General features: G+C 44.4%; 1 protein-coding gene and 1 long non-coding RNA gene across 2 annotated transcripts in view; one reads left to right on the forward strand and one right to left on the reverse strand.

Moving 5' to 3' along the window:
- Positions 1–7,573, forward strand: part of FAM162B (family with sequence similarity 162 member B) — a 63,042-nt gene extending 55,469 nt beyond the window's left edge. The window contains exon 4 of the mRNA XM_033938406.1: positions 7,218–7,573. Within this exon, the coding sequence (XP_033794297.1) occupies positions 7,218–7,334 (117 nt within the window). The 3' untranslated portion in view covers positions 7,335–7,573. The remainder of the gene's footprint in view (positions 1–7,217) is intronic.
- A 1,280-nt stretch (positions 7,574–8,853) lies between these two features.
- Positions 8,854–12,886, reverse strand: LOC117356873. Its single transcript, XR_004538725.1, has 3 exons — positions 12,827–12,886; positions 11,497–11,610; positions 8,854–9,194 (listed from the first exon to the last, which is right to left on the reverse strand). It is a non-coding gene; the product is annotated as an uncharacterized LOC117356873 (long non-coding RNA).
- Positions 12,887–13,218: the final 332 nt, after the last annotated feature.

Below are 13,218 nucleotides of genomic sequence, written 5' to 3' on the forward strand. Positions count from 1 at the left end.
CAGACAAAAGTGAGCCTGCCAGCTAGACGAAGGACCCATTCGGCCACCAAAAAAAGTTTAGAGTGAGGTCCGGGGGTGAGTAGGCCCCCTTTGTTACTGGTTGGCCCAGGTGCCTAAGGCCTCTCCTATGGGTAGGGCCTTAGGCACCTGAGCCAATCAGGCCCTAGGCCCCTCTCCAGTGCATCCCACAATGCACCTGGAATGGGCAGGCCCGCCATTCAGATGAAGGTGGGCCTGCCGGCCCAGCTGGCCATAAAAAAAAAGGTAAGAGGGGAGTCCTGGTTGGGGTGGAGGGGAGGTCCGGGGGGTGGGCTAGGCAATCCGGCAGGAGGGACTGGACATCCCTGCTCCAGTAAAGATCATGATCGCATGGATTTGGTAGTGTCCGGCAGGAGGGACTGGGCATCCCTCCTACCAGTGAAAGATCATGATCACACGGATTTGGGGAGGGGGGTGTCTGGCAGGATTGACTGGGCATTCCTCTTTCCAGTGAAGATCACGCGGGTTCAGATGGGATGTCTGTCAGGAGAGATTGGACATCTATCCTGCCGCTGAAGATTGTGCGGGTTCAGGGGGATTCTGGCAGGAGAGATTGGGAATCTCTCCTGCCGCAATTGTTGTGGGGAAGGGGGTGGGGGCGGTTCCATGATTCTCAAACCGGCATTGTTTATGACAGACGCTGGTTAGAGAATCGTGCCTTTAGGCGAAGGACTGGCCCCTCCTTTGCCTAAAAGGTCTTGTTTGGGGCATTTGGTACTTGGGCGATTTTTTTGGTCAGGAATGTGTTCTAAACATACACATAGTACAGTTAGGCCATTGCAAAAAAAAAACATTTTGGACATTTTTTTTGAGAATGGACATATCCCTGCTACCTACTTTGTGCACCTAGGGCCTTAGGCCAAAAGGGACTTAGACGTTATTTTTGATTATGCCCTTCCACCTGTGTAATTTATAGTAAAGGGATTCACATTCTGACAACCCCAAAATTAAAAGCCGATATTTAAAAACACTGCCACTCCTCTCCCTCCCTATATCATTTTTCCAAATTGATCAAAATCCAAAATTACAGTATTTTACTTGTATACTGAGCTCATATTAAAGTGGTAGATTTTCAGGACAATGGGGTATGGAGGAGGCCCTATTAGTTAATCTGTAAAGAGGGAATAGAAAATCTGTTTACATTGGTGTGATAATCGAGCCTCAGTCACAGGCAGAAGTAGACAGAGATTTAATTGAAGACACAATATAACTGTGAAAGGGGAAGTACTACTGATATATGATTTTAACATGCGGTTTCTTCCATAAGTAGAGAGATCCTGGAGAATTGTTCCAGCAGTTGTCCATAAAATCCATTTCAGAGGGGGCCATGGAGGAGAGTGTGGCGTAATGGTTAGAGCTGCAACCTCAGCACCCTGGGTTCATATCCCGCACTGCTCCTTGTGACCCTAGGCGTCACCTAATCTTCTATTGCCCCAGGTACATTAGATAGACTATGAGCCTGCCGTGACAGATAGGGAAAATGCTTGAATACTTGATTGTAAATCGGTTAATACACCTTTGTAAGGTTTTACAGGGAGGTGAAGCAGACAAGCTCCCAAAATGTAAAGTTATGCCACAACAATGCACCATAGGTTCTGGGTTCAGCAGGAAGTGAAATTAATGATAATGGCAGCCAAGAGTGGTTGCTTAGAAATATATTGTGCAGAAATAAGCTTAATACAACAGAGATGCAATGCTTATAAGAAAGATACCACAACAATACACTCCAAATTTTGCCAAAAAGTCCTACAATAGAAATAACACAAAAAGGCAACCTAGTCACATCAAGGTTTGTGAGGGGGACGCTCAGGGCACCAGAAAATGACTCACAACTTACAACCCAAAATTAAATAAATATGTTGTAGATAAAGAGTGAAGGGTGCTCTCAGTGTGAACCATCAGTGATAGGAGCACAGCTCCGATACTTCACTTCTGGGTCAAGGCGGTAAGCCTCCACCCCCACACCATCATCGAGCACCCTAAGTGTGCTGCAAATTAAAGGGACCAGTGTCCACTAAATCAAACAAATCAATTAGTTAAAGTGAGTAAATCAAACTCAACACGGAAAACCTGAGCGACCCCCAAACAAACCCTGCCAGCCAGACCCCCCGGACCACACAACAAAGTCACACGTCACCATACAAAAAATGCCAAATAAATACAATACTTATCAGAAACTAATAAACGCCAAACCGCGCCAGGAGAAAAGGTTTGACCACGCTGGTTTCGGGAGGAGCCCTTCTTCAGGAACCTGACCCCCGATGGAACACAAACAAACGAACGGAGAGGTCGGCTGGAGGGCGGGGTACCCAGGCGGAAGAGCACACATGCCTAAAACGGATCCCAAGGCGACGTCATGCACAAACCAACCAATCTTACAACAACATATGGACCAATCACACACAGGGTCGAAAACACGCCCATAAATACACACACCACACAAAGAACAAAGAAAAATGTAACCCATCCTGCACACAAACCAGTAACTCCAGCCAGAAAACCCCCCACTAAAACCTGAAACCCAAAACCAAGGACCCAGTTAAATGATAGTGTTCCATTCCACACTTTCATTAAGACCATTGGGATAGACAGAATGCAACTGGAAAATCCAATATTGTTCCCTAAGATTCAAATGGGACTGTCTATCCCCCCTGAAATCCCAAGGAACTTGCTCAAGCACGAACCAAGACAGATCAGTAAACCGATGTCCAAGTTCAGCACAGTGCGGCACAAGAGGGGCAGAGTGAGATCCAGTACGAATATGGCTTCTGTGTTCTTGCAACCTAACTCTGATCCTTCTGCTGGTCCTCCCCACATAGCACAACGCACATGGGCAGATAATAACGTAAACTACCCATTCAGAATCACAAGACGTTTGAGATCTGAGATGATAAGTGCGTTGGGTCCGAGGATGTTGCCAGTTGGAAATAGACAAAGATAGGGGGCACATATCACAGTGGCCACATGGTTTGTGGCTGCCCCCAATAGAAGCCCGGCTTCTCGTGGACAATAAGTCCTTAAAATTTTTAGGACGGGCAAAAGCTATGCAGGGAGACTCCTTGAAGGCGAGATGGTAATCCAAAACATGCCAATGCTTTCTCACGATGTTCGCTATCTAATGGGCTTGATTGGAAAACGATATAACGCACACTTGCTGGTCTAAGGGTGGCCTGATGGCAGGAGACCGTAATAGCTCAGGGTTGGCATAACGTGCTCTACGATAAGCCCTTCTGATAGTCCAATCAGGATAGCCACGGGCCTTAAAACATTGGAATAATAACTTGGCTTGAGCCTTGAACTCCACCAAAGAAGAGCAGATACGGCGAATCCTGAGGAACTGCCCCACAGGCAACGATTGACGCAACCTGGCAGGATGACAGCTGGTGTAATGTAAATATGAAGTCCGATCTGTGGACTTCCGAAAAACTGTCGTAACCAATTGCCCATCAGTTTTGCTGACCATAGTGTCCAGATAGGTGACACTGGTTACGTTGACAGTGGCAGTAAACTTCAGATGCCTGTCAAGAGTATTAAGCCAGGTTAAAAATTCATAAAACCTGGCCCTGGTGTCAGTCCATATAAGGAACACCTTTTCTCCTGGCGCGGTTTGGCGTTTATTAGTTTCAGATAAGTATTGTATTTATTTGGCATTTTTTGTATGGTGAAGTGTGACTTTGTTGTGTGGTCCGGGGGGTCTGGCTGGCAGGGTTTGTTTGGGGGTCACTCAGGTTTTCCGTGTTGAGTTTGATTTACTCACTTTAACTAATTGATTTGTTTGATTTAGTGGACACTGGTCCCTTTAATTTGCAGCACACTTAGGGTGCTCGATGATGGTGTGGGGGTGGAGGCTTACCGCCTTGACCCAGAAGTGAAGTGTCGGAGCTGTGCTCCTATCACTGATGGTTCACACTGAGAGCACCCTTCACTCTTTATCTACAACACATTTATTTAATTTTGGGTTGTAAATCGTGAGTCATTTTCTGGTGCCCTGAGCATCCCCCTCACAAACCTTGATGTGACTAGGTTGCCTTTTTGTATAAGAAAGATACATCAAAAATATGCTTGGTACTAAAGTACAGAAAAATATTCTATTATATAGAAATAGGCGTTACAAATACAGAATATACAGTTAGATTCAGAGTCTGCTTCTGTGTGTGTAAATGAGAGAGAAAGGACAGTTTACTTGCATGATTGTGTGTCTGTCTTAGGTCTGAATGATGGCTGTATAAGTGTGAATAGGCAGAAAGAGAGAATTCAGCAAGGGAGGAGGAAGCCAGAGGGTCCAGAAAAAAAAAAAAAGAGAGAGCATTTTAGCCTCCTACATTTATAAATTTGAGACTTGTTCTAAAAATAGCATCTATTGGGTGTGAAAGACTGGAAGAGAAAATAGAGAGAGAAAGTGATCCTCAGACTGGAGTTTCTGTTATTTTCCAGTATCTCTTTGTGACAATGGCTTTTGATGGACACTAAGGGCTAGATTCACGAATCTACCCGATTGGGCCCGATTCGGGCAGGTCCGATGAATTCTCGAAATCTCAATATGCAAATGGAGGCAATCAGAGGACTGCCCCCATCTGCCTGCCCGGATCGCTCAATAGCCATCCCAGCGCATGCGCAAATCATCTGTAGATGGTCTGTGCATGCACTGGACCTCCGGGCCTGGCATAGATTTTTTTTTTCAGGAGCTGGGAACGTTTAATAGACTAGTCTTCACGCACACTGATTCTCCTGCTCTCCCCAAGCCCTGATCTTGCCGCCCAGACTCTCCTGCACTCTGCCGCCTTCCCTGCAGTGTGAGCCCATGGGTTTAAAGTGGGGCTGCACTGCGGCGTGCAGCCCCGCTTTAAACCCGCAGGCTCGCACTGCAGGGAAGGCGACAGAGAGAGTCACACTTCCTGTCTTCTCTTTCTTTCCCTATTGGTTAGAATCAGCTCCAAAGCAGAGCATGGACAGGAGCCGCACGATTCCCCTGGTGCCTGAAATCTCATCCTACACAGCAAGATCGGGGCAGAGAGCAGGACAATGGAGCAGGAGAGTCAGCAGAGACCTGTGCGACTAGTCCTAAGCAGTCGCTTCTATTCTTGATCGGCCAGCCCAATCGGTGTCCCAAATTTGTGTTGTGAATCGCGTCCCTGCCTACTTTGCATGCGTTTTTCCTCATTTGCATGCACAGATTCGCTGGAAAGGTTAGTGAATGGGGCCAGAGGGAAATCTGGTCGTAAAAGGGTCGCAAACCAATCGGTACACAATCGGTTTGCTTTGTGAATCTAGCCCTAAGGCCTAGATTCACTAAACTTATCGATCTGGATTGGTGTTGGGCGATTCTTGGTAGAGTTTTATTGAGTGACCGATGCACTACAGATTCTATATGCAAATGATCTGATCGGACGCACACCCTATAGCCATCCCACTGTTCGCTATAAGAGCGATCGAAACGCATGCGCAGAGTATCCTTGCTGTTTATTGATGCAATTTACGCATGCGCTAGCTCTTCGCCCTATGTAGTTAGTGGGCGAGGTTTATTCCCGCACATCATTGGCAGAACAGCACAAGCGAGCTCAAAAGAAAGGGGGAGGGGTGGCTGCAGTTTACTTTAGATGGCCCTATGAGTTGGATGTTTAAAAAGGAATGATTTGTGACCGACGCAGTGAATTATTTTGTGTAAACTAAACTAAACTAAATCTTGGGTTTATATACCGCATCATCTCCACAATGTGGAGCTCAACACGGTTTACAAGGGTTGGGATAGAATGGAACTCCAATGGAATTATAGAAGTAAATAAGAGAGGTTAGGGCTTAGAGTACCAGAGAGGGGGAGATTATCGAACAGAACACGCTTTAAACCCACGGGTTAAAACCTTGGGCTCACAATGCACTTTTTACAGAATATATAAAAAAGGAATTCTTAAACATATGTAAAGATATTTTACAGTTTTATTTTTAATTTTGATGGTTGTTTTATATGAGGTTGTAACTGATATTTCAGGGTGGAAGAGGGTAGGAGAGTCGGCAAGGATAGTAAGCAACTGGTCCTCAGCAGCCGCTTCTTTTTGGATCGGCAAACCCAATCGGTGTTTCTTCTTCTGTTTATTGAATCGATGGCTTCCTACTTTTGCATGCCATTTCCCCTCATTTGCATGGGTGGATTGGATATTGAGCGGGAAGCTGTTTAGTGAATCGGGTCGGGGAACGATTGCAAAACCAGGATCAAGTCTAAATTAGGAATCACTGCCTTTAAGATCCTGACAGGGAATGTCCCCGAATACTTAACAGAGTTGGCCACTCTACTCCAGGGTGCCTCCAACAGATATTCCACCAGAAATCTTTTCCTCTTAAAATTCCCAGCATGCAACAATATAATATCTACCAGGCAAATTACCTTATCCATCCAATATCAATTAGCAAAATGCTGGAACCAACTGCCACTTTACATTACGATTTTGTGACCAACATCTCCGACTCAGAAAAAATTTTAAAGCATTTCTGTATCAAGACTGGGAGCCAACCCAGAAGTAACTGAAATGGTAACTGTAAAAGCCCATTTCTAAACTGGGACATAATGATGAGTCATAGATGACCTACCTAAACTTATAACTATGTATTTGTAGTTATGACCTAGTTGTATTAATAACTGTACTAATCTACTTATACCAGCAGCTCTACTGAATGTCTGTATCAAACTGTCCATTGTAACTTCCTGGGTGACTGACCCAACCTCTTGAAATATACTGTAACCCAGTGGTCTCAAACTCAAACCCTTTGCAGGGCCACATTTTGGGTTTCTAGGTACTTGGAGGGCCTCAGAAAAAAATAGTTAATGTCTTATTAAAGAAATGATAATTTTGCATGACATAAAACTCTTTATAATTTATAAATCTTTCCTTTGGGCTAAGTCTTAATAATAATATTGTAATTTATAGCTAAAGAGACATATGATCAAGAACCTGCTTTATTTTACTTTTGTGATTGTGATAAACATACCGAGGGCCTCAAAATAGTACCTGGCGGGCCGCGTGTTTGAGACCACTGCTGTAACCTGACCTTGAACTGAATAGGTAGAGGCGGAGTAGAAAACCTGATTAACCCAACATAATTGCATATCTCCCTTTAGTTTAGACCATTTTATATGGTAGATTTTACTGGCTTTTTTGTGTTTATTTTTTCATGTCTCTTTGCAGGCTGCAGCTCGCCACGAGTCCCTGACAAGCTGGAACCTGGCAAAGAAAGCTAAATTGCGACAGGAGGCTCAAAGTGAGCTAGAATCCACAGGAGCTGCACAATCCAGGACTCAGTAACAGTCCTGTTCCAACGTTGTAAATGTGTTACTAGCACAAGAAATAGTAGAAATGGGAAAAAAAAATAAAATAAAAGGGTTGAAGATATGCAAAGGCTACATCATCAATGCACATTTTCCCCATGATGCCTAAGCACCGGTCTGTAAAACATTCAGCACACGATTCACAAAGTACTCAGCCTCTAAAAGACACTTACGAGGGGCTGCTGAAAAGTTCTCAGCCCAATCAAGAAGAGAATGATGGGGAGCCGTGAAACCTACCAGTTATTCCACAGTTTCCTTGACACTTTTCATTTCAATGATATGAAATGAAACGAAAAGTGTCAAGAACAGTGTGGAATAACTTGTAGGTTTCATGGCTCCCCATCATTCTCTTCTTGGTTGGGCTGAGAACTTTTCAGCAGCCCCTCATATAGGGAAATTCATCAAAAGGGGGCTAAGTGCATTAGTACATGCTAATGCAATTGTGTGCGCTAACTGCTAAAGATACCCCTAGGAATATAATGGTGGTCTTTAGCGGTTAGCGAGTTCTAACATACTTACGCCCTCTTCTACAAAGCCACACTAGCGGCTGCTGCGCAGCAACAGCCCTGAAGCCCTTTAAATCTCTATGGGCTTCGGGGACGTTACCGCGCGGCAGCCGCTAGCTCGGCTTTGTAGAAGAGAGGGTTAGTGCACTTTGATGAGATTCCCCCTTAAGGTCCAGTTATTACACTTTAGCCAGTTAGGGCTCCCAGCTGGCTCCATTTGTTTGTTATTCTTCAGAATAGGCTGATCCAGTTCTAGTTCTATCCCCTCCTTTGATGTTTTTGATTTTCTGAAGGAGAATCTATGGTTGTAAATCTCTGTAAAGCTAGGACTAGATCAGGCAGTCATGTAAAAAAAGGAGCTAAATGGCAGTTCAGTGCCTTTTCTCTACTGTTGAAAGAATTGACAAAAGAGGCCCTAGGACAGGGTTTGGCACCATAGGCCTCAAGGGCCACAACCCAGTCGGGTTTTCAAGATTTCCACAAAGAATATGCATGAGATTGATTTCCATGTACTAGAGCTGCCCAATTCTCGATTCAAATCAATTCACTCCGGCTGAATCGATTAGTTTTTGTTTTTTTAATCTGCCTCACCGAATCAGTGGTCAGACCTCCCGCTCCTTCTCTCTCGCAGCAGCAACAGGACCACAATCAGAGTGATGGCGTCGAGGAGGTAGCAGTAAGAGCAGAGCTTTCTCTTGCTGGAGAGCAATTTTAAAACAGGTCTAGCTCCAACAATCTATAAAAAGTCCTGGACTATTTGTTAAAGGTTTGATTATCTCAGAGGAACATCCAAGTCCTAAGCTTACAGCCTGCCCTAAGCCCACCCAAAATACGCCTCTAATACGCCCCCTTAAGATTTAGATGCACTGGAGACAAAACAATCAGAAAGACATCTGGAAAGTCAGTTTTGAAAATGTCCACTTGGACGTTTTGACATCCAAGTGCCAGTTTATGCTTTCTTTTGGAAGTCTATCTTTTTTTGAAAATGAGCCCCATTACTTCTAAGCTCCTAAATTAAGATAACTTTTCAGCTGAAAATAAGGCACAAATATAGGAGTCTAACAAAGCATAAATTTAAGAGCTCAGCTTATTTTTGAGTATCAGACCCAAGGTTTATGTACATTGTGTGCAATTGGTGACAATGACACCTAAAGCAGAAATCTGCTCTAAAATGCAATGTTGCTTTTTTTAATGTAAGCTTTTATCGTACTTCTGGAGACCTCCTTTTATTTCAATTAATAATCACTTTTTACACCATTACTGGCCATTGTATGCATTCTTCCAGTTGCAGGTTGCCTCCTATTTCACTAGAGGTGTTATTGTACCTTGTGCTGTGAAGAAATAATTGAACTTGATCAAATTCTGCACCCAGTACATATTTTGTTAGAAATAATTGTGCATGCATTTAAAAATGAGGGGTTCAACATAAAATTGATAACTCTATTAAGGTGGTTTTTTTTTTAAGGTGGCAGACATTTTTGCTGTAGCATGACATCCAAATGCTCCCAGATGAAACTGCGATAATTCAGCTTACTCAACTCTGGCCACAATAAATTGGCAGTCTTGAACAGAGTCTGTTCTGTTATACAGTGTAACAATGTTTAAAGACGTCAATTCAGTGAACTGAATGTTGTATCTCTAATGAATAATGCCTGTTTGGGAAATTTGTAGGGTATATCAAAATTTCACTGCCTCAAACTGACATGGTAAGATGTTTTGAGCCATTAAAGTACAAATTAGCATATAGAGGCATGCTGAATTACTGTATTTTTCGCTCCATTAGATGAGAATGTGAAGCGGCGCGGGACCAGGCAGGCAGCCTAGTGTGCCGCTATGCCATGAGAGAACTGAAGAGGAGGCAGCTGCATCTGCCGTTCTCGGCGGGGACCAGGCAGCCAGCAACCCTTGAGCGCCACTCTCAGCGAGTGAGGCGCCAGAAGTTTAAAAAAAAAAAAGGTACGCACAGGGAGAGGGGAGGAAGAGGGCCAGGGCCTGCCAGGGGGGTGAGGAGGGAAAGGCCAGGGCCTGCCTGCTGCCTGCCTGGGAGAGGCCGGGGCCTGCCTGCCCACCCTGCCAAATTAAAAATAGAGAGGGAGGAGGAAGAGGCCGGGGCTTTTCTGCTGCCTGCCGGGGGGGGGGGGGGGTGAGGTCTGCCTGCCTGCCTACCTACTCACCCTGTCCCTACCTGCCTGCCAGCTACTAGGCCGGCCTGCCCTGTCCTGGCATACCACTAGACCACCAGAGGAGGGACAGGGTACAGAGACTGGCAGGGAAGGGGGACAAGGTGCAGAGCTTGGCAAGGAGTGTGGGGTTGGGTGCAGAACCTGGCAGGGATAATTTGGTTCAGAATGGGATTTTTTCTTGTTTTCCTCCTCTAAATCTAGGGTGCGTCTTATGGACAGGTGCGTCTAATGGAGTGAAAAATATGGTAATCCTGGTAGGAGAGACAATAGTGACTAATTTTACTCTAGTGGGTCTATCTACTAATATCACCTGCTAAGTTTCATGCATGAAAAAGCAACAATTAAGTATATGAATAAAGATCCATATGAACTGATGTATGTGTGACTTAACTTCTTGTTTATAGGTGTATGCATCTTCCACTTGTCCTGCATTATACTAACTTTTGCAGAGATTCTGTGATGTCAATATATTTAGTACTATAGTATGTAAGCCATATTTCTATGCTAAGGCTATCAAATTTTCTGTGGATAAGTACCTGGAGGAAAAATCCATAAACCATAATTGGGGACAATCAGCATGAAATCATGCTATTTTTTGGGATCCTGTCAGGTACTTGTGTAGCGGTGAACAAAAAGCAAATACTGTATATTAGAATTATTTTGAAATACCTGTCTAAAATATGTAAAACCCTTTGATTGTATAAACCACACAGAGAAAGTGGTATTTCAAGTCCCATCCCTTTTACCTTTTGTAAATAATGGAAAATAAAACAGAGAATATCATAATACCATTGCTTAAATCCATAATGTGATTGCACTGTAAATATTGTGTGCAGTTCCGGTTGCCTCACATCAGAAAAGATATAGGGGAACTGGAAAAGGTTCAGAGAAGGATGACAAACTCAGTAAAGAAGACGGAGTGACTCATTTATGATACAATGAACAGATTAGAGTTCTTCAGTTTGAAGAGTCAGATGAGCAGAGATTTAATAGAGGTTTATAATAGAAGCTGAAATGGAAAAGATTAATAGGGTTGGACTAAGACTAGGGATTGCCCTTGAAACTAACATGTACCAGATTTAAAACAAATCAGAGAAAGGTGGAGTTTTATTTTTCTCTCTCAATGCACAATTAGGATATATAATTTGACACCAGATGATGTGATCAACTCCAACTATGTCAGATACCTTGAAGGGAATCATTTGATGAAGAATCTTATGTACATAAAGGAATTTTTACATATACCATGACTGGAGGTCAACCAAATTTCAAGTTTGGGTTTAAAGTGAAACTCTTCCATCCCTTCCCCCCCCTCCCCAAATCACTCTTTGCTACCATTGCTGCCATCCCTCCCCAGAAGAAAACGGTTCATGCTGCCACCCCTCTCCCCCTAGCAGAGACCTGGCCCTTCAGACTACCCAACTACCCTGTAGATCCACCCTGGGCCTACCTTAAACTGTGGTGGTCTAGTGGACTCTTCAGCCCACTTGTTCCTGCCCGCTGCTGGGTGTCAAAACTTCCTGTGACAGCTTCAGACTTATACTGGATGCCAGTCTCAAAATGGCTATAACGGATAATTTATAAAACATCTGATTTAATAAATTCATTTACTACACATCAATGTCTGACTACTTTTTTATAAATACTTAATTGTCACTAAAACCATTTTTTGTCATATACAAAACAACCATTCTATCAGTAGATAAGTAGATAATTTAAGACAGGGGTGCCCACACTTTTTGGGCTTGCGAGCTACTTTTAAAATGACCAAGTCAAAATGATCTACCAACAATAAAAATGCTAAACATATATATATTTATTTATATATATATATATATATATATATATATATATATATATATATATATATATATACACACCGAGTGTACTTTGTATTTATGTTCAAATATTTTTTTATTATACAGCCCCCCTCCCCCGAAGGCCTGACCCCCCCTGAAGGTCTGCACATTCCCCCTCAAAGGTTGACTCCCCCCCTGAAGGCCTGCACTACCCCTTGAAGGACTGCACTCCCCCCCCCCGAAGGCCTACCCTCCCCACATCCATTTACCTAATTCCAGCAGGGAGCAGTCTGCAGAGAGGATCACTGGTACTTTAGCGATCCTTGCAGGTTGCCATAGGCCTCAGGAGCTGTCTTCCCTCTGCCCCAAGCCTGTCTCTGACTTAGAGGAGGGGCAGGACCAACCTGTAAGAATTGCTAAAGTACCACCTGCCATCGGCTGTCTCCCATTCGTCCCCTTTGGAGATCCCCACAGGAATAAGGAAGTTAAATTAATAGAATACTTAGGCACAGAAAAACAAAGAAATACTTCCAAGAACTGCCCCATAAGAACTGCCTGTCACAATGCTCATTAGTGGAACTGAATAAAAGACAAGTACAATGGATTTAGAAGGGGGACGATCCACCCGGGTGCACGGCTTGGAGGGGTGCACAGCCGGCCAGGTCCGGGTCATCCTGCCTTTCTTTTCCCCCGGTCCGCGCTCGGGGCTTGCGCCTGTCTGGTCCCGCGCCGATGCTCGAATGATGCCGTCAACTCCCGCGAGTCTCGCGATAACCAACAGCACCATTTGGGCGGCGGGTGCGAGCCCCGTGCGCAGATCGGTGGAAAGGAAGGGCAGGAGGACCCGGACGGCTGTGCATCCCTCCAAACCGTGCACCCGGGGCGGGGGCGGACCGCCCCACCTCGGTACGCCACTGATTGGGAGGCCGATTTTGGGGTTTTTAAAATTGTATATCGGGCAGCATTAGGCCTCCCTCTTACCTCAATCATTACAGGCGCTTCTATTTCTTGTGATGCGCTGAGCTCCGTCCTCCATCGACCTTCACCCTGCCCTTCCAGCACTCTGATTGGCCAGCGTTCTTTAAGAGGCGGGCCAGTCAGGAGGGGAAAAAAAGAGAAGGGAAGAAGGGAACCTGCTGTGCGATCGACTGGGGTCGCCTGAGCGAACGACCTGTCGATCGCGATCGACGCGTTGGGCACCCCTGATTTAAGAGGTTGAAGTATCATAAAGGATGCATGGTTCTCAGTAAAGAGACCTCTTATAACTTAGATGTTATTTCAAGTCTTCATCCTGAATGCATGTAATATAATCATTTACTTCAGACCTCCTTCCTACCTTAAAATTTTTTTATTTAATAATATTTAATTGAGAT

This window comes from Geotrypetes seraphini, chromosome 3 (genome assembly GCF_902459505.1).
Source record: "Geotrypetes seraphini chromosome 3, aGeoSer1.1, whole genome shotgun sequence".
NCBI classification, from domain to species: domain Eukaryota; kingdom Metazoa; phylum Chordata; class Amphibia; order Gymnophiona; family Dermophiidae; genus Geotrypetes; species Geotrypetes seraphini.